General features: G+C 28.5%; 2 protein-coding genes and 3 non-coding genes across 5 annotated transcripts; all 5 read left to right on the forward strand.

The window, feature by feature from the left end:
• Window positions 1-1,190: 1,190 nt before the first annotated feature.
• Window positions 1,191-1,480, forward strand: LOC119614178 (sarcotoxin-1C-like). Its single transcript, XM_037970307.1, has 2 exons — window positions 1,191-1,289; window positions 1,364-1,480. Exons 1-2 carry the CDS (start codon window positions 1,191-1,193, stop codon window positions 1,454-1,456), a joined length of 192 nt encoding a protein of 63 aa, XP_037826235.1. The 3' UTR covers window positions 1,457-1,480.
• Window positions 1,481-3,691: 2,211 nt separating this feature from the next.
• LOC119614177 (40S ribosomal protein S7) lies at window positions 3,692-7,918 on the forward strand. Its single transcript, XM_037970306.1, has 4 exons — window positions 3,692-3,819; window positions 4,171-4,335; window positions 4,417-4,749; window positions 7,728-7,918. The coding sequence occupies exons 2-4, from the start codon at window positions 4,171-4,173 to the stop codon at window positions 7,809-7,811; spliced, it is 582 nt and encodes a 193-aa protein (XP_037826234.1). The 5' UTR covers window positions 3,692-3,819; the 3' UTR covers window positions 7,812-7,918.
• LOC119614181 lies at window positions 5,278-5,426 on the forward strand. The gene has a single exon (XR_005232309.1). It is a non-coding gene; the product is annotated as a small nucleolar RNA psi18S-1377 (small nucleolar RNA).
• LOC119614182 lies at window positions 6,668-6,763 on the forward strand. Its single transcript, XR_005232310.1, has one exon. It is a non-coding gene; the product is annotated as a small nucleolar RNA psi18S-1377 (small nucleolar RNA).
• Window positions 7,305-7,398, forward strand: LOC119614180. Its single transcript, XR_005232308.1, has one exon. It is a non-coding gene; the product is annotated as a small nucleolar RNA psi18S-1377 (small nucleolar RNA).
• Window positions 7,919-11,496: the final 3,578 nt, after the last annotated feature.

The following is an 11,496-nucleotide window of genomic DNA, read 5'->3' on the forward strand; positions in this document are numbered from 1 at the left end:
TATAGTCTAGTCTATAGTCTAGTCTATAGTCTAGTCTATAGTCTAGTCTATAGTCTAGTCTATAGTCTAGTCTATAGTCTAGTCTATAGTCTAGTCTATAGTCTAGTCTATAGTCTAGTCTATAGTCTAGTCTATAGTCTAGTCTATAGTCTAGTCTATAGTCTAGTCTATAGTCTAGTCTATAGTCTAGTCTATAGTCTAGTCTATAGTCTAGTCTATAGTCTAGTCTATAGTCTAGTCTATAGTCTAGTCTATAGTCTAGTCTATAGTCTAGTCTATAGTCTAGTCTATAGTCTAGTCTATAGTCTAGTCTATAGTCTAGTCTATAGTCTAGTCTATAGTCTAGTCTATAGTCTAGTCTATAGTCTAGTCTATAGTCTAGTCTATAGTCTAGTCTATAGTCTAGTCTATAGTCTAGTCTATCTAGTCTATAGTCTAGTCTATAGTCTAGTCGATAGTCTAGTCTATAGTCTAGTCTATAGTCTAGTCGATAGTCTAGTCTATAGTCTAGTCTATAGTCTAGTCTATAGTCTAGTCTATAGTCTAGTCTATAGTCTAGTCTATAGTCTAGTCTATAGTCTAGTCTATAGTCTAGTCTATAGTCTAGTCTATAGTCTAGTCTATAGTCTAGTCTATAGTCTAGTCTATAGTCTAGTCTATAGTCTAGTCTATAGTCTAGTCTAGAGTCTAGTCTATAGTCTGGGCTATAGTCTAGTCAATAGTGTAGTCTATAGTCTTGTCTATAGTCTAGTCTATAGTTAAGTATTCAGTATATGGTCTAGTCTATAGTCCAGTCTCAAATTAATTGGTAATATTTCATTTAAAAGTACATTTCAGTAAATAAAATATAAACCCCAAAATTAAGTTATAGTTCTGATTAACTACATAATTTATTTCTAAAAAATAAGACAAAAAGTTTACAAATTTTCTATATGAATCATTAAGAAAAGAAAGCTCTGTAAATTATTTAATATTTATAAAAAAATCTAGCAAGACCCCTTTTAATAAATGAAAATATCAAAACCCATAGCAAAATCCCCTAATTCATCATTTGTGGTATTTAAGAGAGTAAAAAAAATGTATATAAAAAGCAGCTTAAACTATTATTCAGAACCGTACAGCAATAAAGTGTCAGTAACGAAAAAACATTTCTTTAAACAAATAAAATTTTATTAATTAAAACAACAACAATGAACTTTAATAAAATATTGCTTTTCTTTGCTTTGATTTTGTGTGCTTTTGTGACTCAAAGTCAAGGTGGTTGGTTGAAAAAGATTGGCAAGAAAATTGTAAGTTTTAAAAATAAAATTAAATAATTTTTAGAAAATAATGTAATTAACTAATAAATATTTTTTACATAAAGGAACATGTGGGTCAACATACTCGTGATGCTACCACACAAACTATTGGTGTTGCTCAGCAGGCAGCTAATGTTGCTGCAACTTTAAAGGGTTGATTGAAATATTTAAAATTGTAATAGATTGTGTAGTATTAATAAATAATTTAAATTAGTTATTTAAGTAAATATTTATATATTATTTTTTTATTTGTTTTAAATATTTATTTTTATTATTTTTTTTTATCTTTGATTTTTTTTTTTGTTGAAAAATATTAATGAGGAGAATTTTGAACTTTTGGTAAATATTAACTACAAGTGATATATTCGACTATTTCGAATCGATATTAATGTGAACATTAGGACTTGGATCAATTATGAACCGAACTCTTTCTCTTAATATGTTGATTTTCAAACTATTTATTAAAAGTAAAGTAATTATCTGAAAAAGAGGTTATATGGGGGCCAATTATAGACCAATTCTTATAAAATTTTGTAGAGAAATTTTACAGTCGATAACTCGACTATCGTCTATGAAAAAAGTCAACATTGTAAATAAAAGTCGAAAAGTCGAAAAAAAGTTGAAAGTCAAAAAAAGTCGATAAGTCGAAAAAGTCGAAAAAAGTCGAAAAGTTGGAAAAAGTCGAAAACTTGAAAATAGTAGAAAAAAGTCAAAAATAGTCGAAAATTTAAACAAGTGGAAAAAAAGTCAAAAACTCTAAAATAATCGGAAAAACTCGAAAAATAGTCGAAAAAAAGTCAAAAAAAAAGTCGAAAGAAGTCGAAAATAGTCAAAAAGTCGCAAAAAAATCGAAAAGTCGGAAAAAGTCGACTATTTATAAAATACTAAAGTCTAAAAAGTCGACTTTTTATTAAATGAAAAAAAGTCGAAAAGTCGACTTTTCGTTTCAACTATAGAACCCTACATTATAGAATCTACTTTTTCATTAGACTTTACGTACGTAAAGTGTGATCGTGTAAAGTCCCCCTAAAGTATATCGATGATCAAGTTTTAGGCGACCGTTACAAAAATATGTTTTTCATTCTTTTTAATATAGAAATTCAACATTTTCCGTGTATTTTCTACTTTATCCGACTTATTAACGTTTTTCGACTTTTATCGACTTAACTTTTATTTACTACATCAATTAAGCGACTTTTCTCTGGATATCTATAGTGAAACAAAAAAATCAACTTTTGTCTATTTATGAAAAGTCGACTTTTTGAATTTTGCAATTTATAAAAATACGATGATCTAACATAACAAAATTGTTTTTTAATATATTTTTACGGAAATTGATTTACTAGATCGTAGGGTTCTATAGTAGAAACGAAAAGTCGACTTTTTGCAATTAGTTAAAAGTCGACTTTTCAACTTTTTGCATTTTATGAAAAGTCGACTTTTCGACTTTTTTCATTTAATTAAAAGTCGACTTTTCGACTATTAGTATTTTATAAATAGTCGGCTTTTTCCGACTATTTTCGACTTTTCGATTTTTTCGACTTTTTCACTATTTTTGACTTCTTTCGACTAATTTTTGATTTTTTTTCGAGTTTTTTCCGACTATTTTACAGTTTTGACTTTTTTAAAATTTTCGACTATTTTTGACTTTTTTCTACTATTTACGAGTTTTTCGACTTTTTGCGACTTTTTCCGACTTTATTCGACTTTTCGACTTTTTTGGACTTATAGACTTTTTTCGACTTTTCGACTTTTATTTACAAAGTCGACTTTTCGACTTTTTCATAGACGATGGTCGAGTTATCGACTTTTTTGGAACCAAATAGTCGTCTTCGACTTTTCGACAGAAGTCGATTGTTTGATTATTCGAATGTCGATTTATAGAACCCTACTAGATCGATGATTAGACTTTTTCTTACAAAATAGTCGACTTAGATTAGACAAAATAGACGACATTTGTTCGACAAAAAGTCGATTGTTTGAAAGTCGGTATATAAAACTTAATTTTATTCTTAACTAATATTAACTTTGTTAGGACTAATTTTTACACAAAGTCGATTTAAAGAAATGAACTAAAAAGACAATAAGTTTATTTAAAATTGGCCTTATAAAAAAATCAAATTTTCAAATCAAAATTAACTTGAAACAAAAAGATAACAAAATTTTGTATTAAAAAAACGTTTATAGAATTTTCACACAATTGTTATTGTTATTCCAAATTAATCTATATATTTATGTTTTTTTACTAACGGAAAAATGTAATTAAATAAATTATTTAATATTATTAAATATAATTTTGAATTATTATATTAATTTAAAACTATTTCAACAAATATTGTTTAATTTCACACATACTTTTTGCAACGTGTACACCCATCTCTAGCACTCGCTATACACACAAAAATACAACCCTGTCAACAACTGCAGCCAACTTCCGAACGAATGAAAAACGAGCGAGTAAAGGAAATTACTGTTCAGTGGGTCTGTTTTACTTCCTTTTCTGTCAAAATAATTGACCAAGGTTGGTGTATTTTTTGTGATAAGTTTTTGAAAAAGCAAAAAAAATTACGATTATTTTCCATAAAAAAGTAAAAATGTGTATTGAAAATGAAAACTAAGAGAATGAATTTAAAATATAAATGAAATTTGTGTGTAACAAAAAGAAAAACAGCAAGATGTTAAACGATTAGAAAAAAAGAAAAATGTCAGCAGCCGGCTGGGAAAAGAAAAGCTGAAAAGTGTTTACGTTTGTGTTTATAAATTAAAAAATCTAAAAGATGGAAAATAAAAGTGATTTTTTTATGTAAAAAGAAAATGATTAAAGAAGCAGCAACTAAAATGATGTGTTTGTGTTTCTTTTATGCAATTTTAGATGATTGGCTCCAAGATTATTAAGCCTGGTGGCGCTGAGCCCGATGATTTTGAGAAATCCATTGCTCAAGCTCTCTTGGAGTTGGAGGCCAACAGTGACCTCAAGCCCTACTTGAGAGATTTGCACATTACACGTGCCCGTGAAATTGAATTCGGCAACAAGAAGGTGAGTGTTGAGTGCTGTTCTTTATATTGTTGTGTTAATAGTATTAAAATGGATTTTTGTTTTTTTTTTTATTATTATTAGGCTGTCATCATCTATGTGCCCATTCCCCAACAAAAGACCTTCCAAAAGATCCAAATCATTTTGGTTCGTGAATTGGAGAAGAAATTCTCTGGCAAACATGTCGTTGTTGTTGGCGAACGTAAAATTTTGCCCAAACCTACCCGCAAGGCCAGAAACCCCTTGAAACAAAAGCGTCCACGTTCCCGCACCTTGACCGCTGTCTACGATGCCATCTTGGAAGATTTAGTCTTCCCCGCTGAAATCGTTGGCAAGCGCATCCGCGTTAAGTTGGATGGCTCTCAATTGATCAAGGTTCATTTGGACAAGAATCAACAAACCACCATTGAACACAAAGTAAGTTGATCACGGGAGTTGTAAATAAATGGGAGGGGTTTTGTTTTTGTGGATTTTAATTGTTGTTGTTGGAGACAAGTGTAAATGAAGAAGTGTTTGTTGTTTTTGGAATAATAGTATTTTGTATTGATGTGCGTGTGTTCAATGAGAAATATTGTGAAAAATTGAAAATGTTTAAAGTAGTTTCATTAGAAAACAAATATAGAATGTGTTCCAAAAGAACTAGTTTTAGAATGGGTGTAAACAGAGCCACTTCAGATTCATGAACAGCATATTTGGGACTGTCGTCGATGTAAAATATTGTGACTCCAAAGTACTTCTCGGAAGTTTTCAGGACAACAGCTCTACAACACTTTAATAGTTAAAGAAACGCTTACTAGTTCTAAAACAACTTCTTGGAAAGATTTGAAAAATAGAGAATAGTAACTAAATTTAAGTTCAATTTGAAGAACTTTATAACATTTCAAAAACTCCACACACTTCTTCATTGAACTCCTATAAGTTTAAATATTATGTTTTAATACTATAATGTCCTTGTGTTATTTGCTGATTGTATATTTAACCAAGATCAGTGATTGTCAAAAAGGACAAATATTAAATGATACAGCCAATGTCTCGTTATTGTTTGAAAATGCTTATAAATGGCCTTTAAACATTTCCATACGTTGGTTACATTTCTATCATCAATTATTAACTATAAAGAAATATATTTAAAAGGAACTAAAAGTGATTCATATATTAAGAAAATCGTCCTTGTGTTAATTGCTGAATTATGGCCACTAGTCACAGTGATCGTCAAAAAGGACAAACAGTAAAATTTACAAGAAATATTTTTACTTAAAAAAAATTACAAGTTTTTTTCCCAAATTTGTAATAAATATAAAAAAGTATTTCTACAAAACGATAAAAAAGATAAATTTTGCGCGATTTAGGAATTAAAGTTTAAAAGAATTAATTCTATTTAGAATTAATTTAACTTAATTTTTCTCAAAACGTTTAAAAATATTTGAATATTTGAACATTAAAGAAATATATTTAAAAGGAACATGAAGTAATTTTATAAACATTATCGTCCTTGTGTTAATTGCTGAATTATGACCACTAGTCACAGTGATCGTCAAAAAGGACAAACAGTAAAATTTACAAGAAATATTTTTACTTAAAAAATTACAAGTTTTTTTTCCCAAATTTGTAATAAAAATAAAAAGGTATTTCACAAAATGATAAAAAAAAGAATTAGGAATTAATTCAACTTAATTTTCTCAATACGTCTGAAAATATTTGAATATTTCATACTCTGAACTCATTCTTTTGTAAGTCATTTAAAAGTTTATTTCTTTGGTTTTAGATTCCAATGAATTTCCAAATGTATTCAAAAATTTTATCAGGGAATTGATTCAAGCAAAGACTTGAGTCATTCAAGTCATGTAAAGGTTTAAGAATATATTCTTAGAATTAAGGGCCTGTTCCTCTATGTTGAAAACAATAGCAACAACAAAGTATGAAAGTACATGTTCGTTCGTATTTAGAGGAGTAGGCACTAAATCTTAGGAATGTCTTTAAGGAATTGCAGATAATTCTTGAAAAGTGAAATCTATTTAAAAGAAAATAGTTGGAATTTGTCCTTTCGAGCTTAAATTAAGAACACAAACAATAGTTCAGAGAGAACGGAATAAGATTGTCAAAAAAGCTAGAATGTATTATACGAACTTTTCTATTAGACCTGGTTCATACTGAGAAAATTTTGTTGAGAAACTTTTGATAGAATATATTATACGAATATATTATTCGAACTTTATTATTAGACCTGGATTATGGATTAGATCGTTGATATTTCTCTCACACATAAAAATCAAAAGATTCCCAAAAACAGTTTCCTAGTGTGACCCAGGTCTTACTTTTAAAAGTGTATTATATTACGTTCTTGTGTTATTTGTTGATTGTGTTTTCTTGTAAAAATCAATGATTGTCAAAAAGAACGTAAATTAAACTAAAACAACAACTCGTTATTATTGAATCTGAAATTTTAAGATTAAATATATTCCATTTGTTGCTTATAATTGAAAAAAATCAGAATAAAAAGAGAAGAATTTCGCTTAGTTTAGGTTCACAAAGTGAAAATTTTGTTGCTGAAATTTTTGAGAGAAAACTTGCCTCTCTCGTTTTCACTCTCTCACACAAACTCAACAAATTGAGTGACAAAGTTGACCTATGTGAAGTGACACCATAGACACTTCAAAACTGTCAGATAAAGTATTGTTTTTCTATTTTTATCGGGATCAATATAGACTAGCAGTGAAATTATCTTCTTTTTAAAACCTAATAACAGTATCTTTAAGGCCGCTTATTTGCCTCCCATACGTGATGTTTCTCAACCTGTTAGCGTGATGGGACTTCCTACAAAGCGGCAGATTAAACAACTTTTGAAATTTACTACAAATTACTTTGACAATAACAATGAAATTTCTATTTCCTAAGTTAATAAATAAAATAATTATAGAAAAATTATATAAAAAAAAACTAAAACTTTTGGTTCCTTTTAAACAAATATTCTACCGTTCTTGTGTTTTTTGTTGATTGTTATTTACAAAATCAATGATTGTCAAAAAGAACGTACAGTAAATTTTAAAACAACGACTCGTTATAATTTATTCTCACTCTTTAAATAAGAATAAATTTATTCCATTTGTTGCTTACATGCTCTCTAAATTACTAGAATGGTTAAATTTATTATTAACACCGCCTATTTGCCTCCCATAAGTGATGTTTTTCAACTTGTTAGCGTTATGGGACTTCCTACGTAAGCGGTAGATTAAAAAACTTTAAAAATTAAAAATATTTACTTGAAACCACTAAAGTAATTTATAGTTTTACAGTTAATAAATGTTTAAATAGTTCTATAAGTCTTATAAACAATATATCACTTTATTTATTTGTTTTACTTTATTAATTTAATATTTTTCTTTTCTTCTTTTTAGGTTGACACCTTCACCTCGGTCTACAAGAAACTTACCGGCCGTGATGTCACTTTTGAATTCCCCGATAACTATTTGACCATGTAAATTGTGAAAAATAAATGTTATTTTTTATATAGTGAAAATGTTGTTCAACACTATTTGTCGCTTGTTTTTAAATAAAAAAACAAAAACTTGGGGCATCATTTTAAAGAATACAAAGAAAGGAAGTATTTTGTAAATTTCTTTTACACAAATTTCTGAAATTCAGAAATAGATTTTTACAAAACCAAAACAACAACAAAATAAATTTTTACAAAGTAAACTTGTAAAATAAATATGGTTTTTATTTAATTTTTTTTTTTTTTTTTTTTTTTATTTGTTGGGAATTTTAAGTTTAAACATGTTTTAGTTACACCAGGGAAATTGGTTGAAAAGGGTTGGGGCTCTAAGCAATATTATTTTTAAGTACAATAATTACTCCTTTCGGATATGATTATTATACAAATGAAAAATCCTGACTTACCAATAACTTAATAAACATGTAATAAAGTTTTGAAGAGACTTACCTGAAATAAAAAAGAGAAATAAGCAATTAGTAAATTTTTATAAGTTTTTAATTAAAAGCTTTGTTTTATAACATGGATATGATCCATTTTGTAATTAATTCGCGAATTTGCAAATATTATATTCTTTTCGTACTAATAAAAGAACTGAATGAAATGTGAGTCAATTCAAATAAATTTGGTAAAATTGAATTGCAATTGGTTTTTAATTCAAATAAATTTGTAGAAAGAATTTCAATTCGTTTCTAAATCAAATGAATTATTTAAAATTAAAATTCCAATTAGTTTGAATTGATTTAATTTAAATGAATTTGTAAAAAAGAATTAGCAATTTATTTCCAACTAATTTGAATTGATTTTGTAATTAAATCTACAGTAAGCATCACTGTCGTTTTGTTATTCAACTATGTAACAGAAAGCAAGCATTCTCACTTTTTCTATATTACCTCTAGTATAGTCCGATGACAAACATTTTTAGATTAGAAATTTCTTGATATACTGGAGTTGAATACTTTAAATGCTTTCCTAAAAAACCGTATTTTTAATCATTTTGGAAGTAGAAATTTCGCATTAAAGTGCAGAATAGGAATGAATTTCTAAACTCATTTAAAGGAAAACTGAACTATATCTATAACACAGTTCAATGAAATCAAGGTTTGTAAATACCATTTAAGCCAATTCGATTGATTTTTAGCTACTGAAATCGAATCTGATATGCCGTATCTATCATTAAAATAACATCTTGAATTTGGGAAAAATTTGATTTACAATTCAAAAGTGGGAATCTAAGGTTAAAATTTTGTTGCCCCTTCTTATTAGATTTTATAAATATATTAACCTCTATTCTGCATTTCGATTACGTTTACGCATTCAGGTCTTCCAATAAAAAACTGACGAAATTCCATTTCTTTTGAGTTACGATTGTACCTACGTTTTTGCAAGCTGTTGTTTATGTGGCGGAGAGTCGAATCGAAATGCAGAATACCAAAGTTGCCAAATGTAGAAAATTTCGATTCGAATTGAAATGCAGAATAGGGGCGATTAAAAGTAATACAGGCCTATTCTGAATAATAAACTCCTAGGGAGTTTGTTCCCTCTCCTATACCTAAAGCATGTAAAAGGAAACAAAGTCACGGAGAATAATTTTTCATAACCGACCTGATAATCTTTAAAATTGTAACCTTTAAATAAGATAAACGTTCTATATAAACGTTTGACCGGGTACCGTCAAAGGTGAGCAATAGATTAATATGTACATATGTATAAATATGTTATGACTATTTTAATATAATTACCTTTAATAAAAAGCTTTATCGGCACGGCTTGAAGTTGGTGTGTCATTGTTTAAGCTTAGGTTTCCTGATAAAAAGGTTTGTTTCCAGTTTTGTTTACAAAAAATACATGTTGTGGTCACTTGTTTCGGAGTTATGACATGTTAAATTACATGCAAAACTACTACAAAACACAAAGAATGTTTAGGAAGGATGGATATAGAAATGTCCAGATTACATAATTGCACTCGCGAGCAGTAGAGCGAGTAGAGCCGGTATTGTGTATATCCAATAGGATAAAATCCTTAAAGGCGACTTAACCTACATATATAATTATATTTTTTAAATATCAACGAACTATCAAGGGATGATCTTCGACCATATTTTATCAATCGAATAGAATTGGAGAAGTAGTACGCCATACGTTAGTAGATTGTGTGGGGATGACCAACACGAATTTACCGGACTTTGTTTTCAAATTCAGAAGTGTGTTTCACGATGTACATTGCAAGATGATGCGTGCAACTTACTTTCTTTAATACGTAATCAAAAACGTTTCAATAAATTTGTGAAGAACAATAGATTTTTTGTACTGTTGTCAATACACAAACGTGACTACCTATTGATAACATTCGAGCGCGTTTTTTTTTTTTTGTACAAATCTTTACATAAAAACTTAAAACACAAATTTTCACTCTAACCGATATGCAACCAAACGCTTTTTACAACTTCTTATAACCAATTGGAATTGGGCAGAAGATGACTTAGATTCTTGGATAAATTGTTACATGATAATTGGTCTATAAGAATTTTCACTGGTTAATGGGACACGCCATACGTTAGTAGATTGTGTGGGGATAACAAAAAACAATTTGCCGGCGTTTGTTTTATAATTATGTGTTCCAGGCTTAAATGGTTCCAGAAGTGGGTTACACGATGATGCGGGCTCAAACATTTCAATACGTAACCATAAACATTTCAATAAAATTTGTGAATACAAGAGATTTTTTATTGGCAAATACACAACTTGACTTTTCATAACTTACGCGCGTTTTTTTTTTCTTTATTTTTTTGTTGCACAAAATTCTATGGGCATAAAAACTTAAAACACATATTTTCACATTAATCCATATGCAACCAAATTCTTTTTATAACTCGTTACAAATACACACATTTATTATATTTATTTCGTTATTTGTGACGGAATCTTTAATTTTTCAAGTAAAATTTAAAAGACATTAGGTCGCAGCTATTTTTGTTACTTTATTTATTAATATCAGTGGCTTTCCAACTAAAATTTCTTCATGGTTTTAAAGCCATTGTTAAAAATGTCAGAAAGACAAATTGGGTTGAAATGTACTGTTGAAAATTTTTATAACGGTTAATTTCAAAAATAATTCCATAATTGTTTGATTTGTTAAAAAATTCTGAAGTATATTTTTAATGTAATTCCCGCTTTTAAATTAACTTTTATTATTTTCGTAATTTTGAAGAGTTTTTTTTGTAAAATGTGTTAACAGATACGAAAATTGTGAGGAAACTTAACGGTCAAACATTACAATTCGACAGGCAGAGTTGTACTTAGATACGAAGTAGGTTGAAAGGCTTTGAAAACTAACATATTACAGGTATTCTCAAACTGTAAAAGCAAAGTTTGTTGACAATATTTTTTTCCAGGGAAGGAGAATTCATAGTTTGTAATATTTTAAACATATAATTAATTTAAGGATGTTAGTTTGAAGTTCTTTGGTAAATTATTGAGATTACATGTCAGCCATTAGTAAACTACTTAAAAGTAAACGTACATTGTTTGGTTAGTTAGTTAGTTAGTAGTTAGTTAGTTAGGTAGGTAGGTAGGTAGGTAGGTAGGTAGGTAGGTAGGTAGGTAGGTAGGTAGTAGTTAGTTAGTTAGTTAGTTAGTTAGTTAGTTAGTTAGTTAGTTAGTTAGTTAGTTAG

This window comes from Lucilia sericata, unplaced genomic scaffold (genome assembly GCF_015586225.1).
Source record: "Lucilia sericata isolate MDLA Ls3-8-SP2 unplaced genomic scaffold, ASM1558622v1 Contig002667F_arrow, whole genome shotgun sequence".
Lineage (NCBI taxonomy): Eukaryota > Metazoa > Arthropoda > Insecta > Diptera > Calliphoridae > Lucilia > Lucilia sericata.

Coding starts and splice junctions, on each gene's coding strand:
- LOC119614178 (XM_037970307.1), top strand. CDS start 1,191: ATGAACTTTAATAAAATATTGCTTTTCTTTGCTTTGATTTTGTGTGCT. Junction 1,290..1,363: donor AAAAGATTGGCAAGAAAATT/GTAAGTTTTAAA, acceptor TTTTACATAAAG/GAACATGTGGGTCAACATAC.
- LOC119614177 (XM_037970306.1), top strand. CDS start 4,171: ATGATTGGCTCCAAGATTATTAAGCCTGGTGGCGCTGAGCCCGATGAT. Junction 4,336..4,416: donor TTGAATTCGGCAACAAGAAG/GTGAGTGTTGAG, acceptor TATTATTATTAG/GCTGTCATCATCTATGTGCC. Junction 4,750..7,727: donor AAACCACCATTGAACACAAA/GTAAGTTGATCA, acceptor TCTTCTTTTTAG/GTTGACACCTTCACCTCGGT.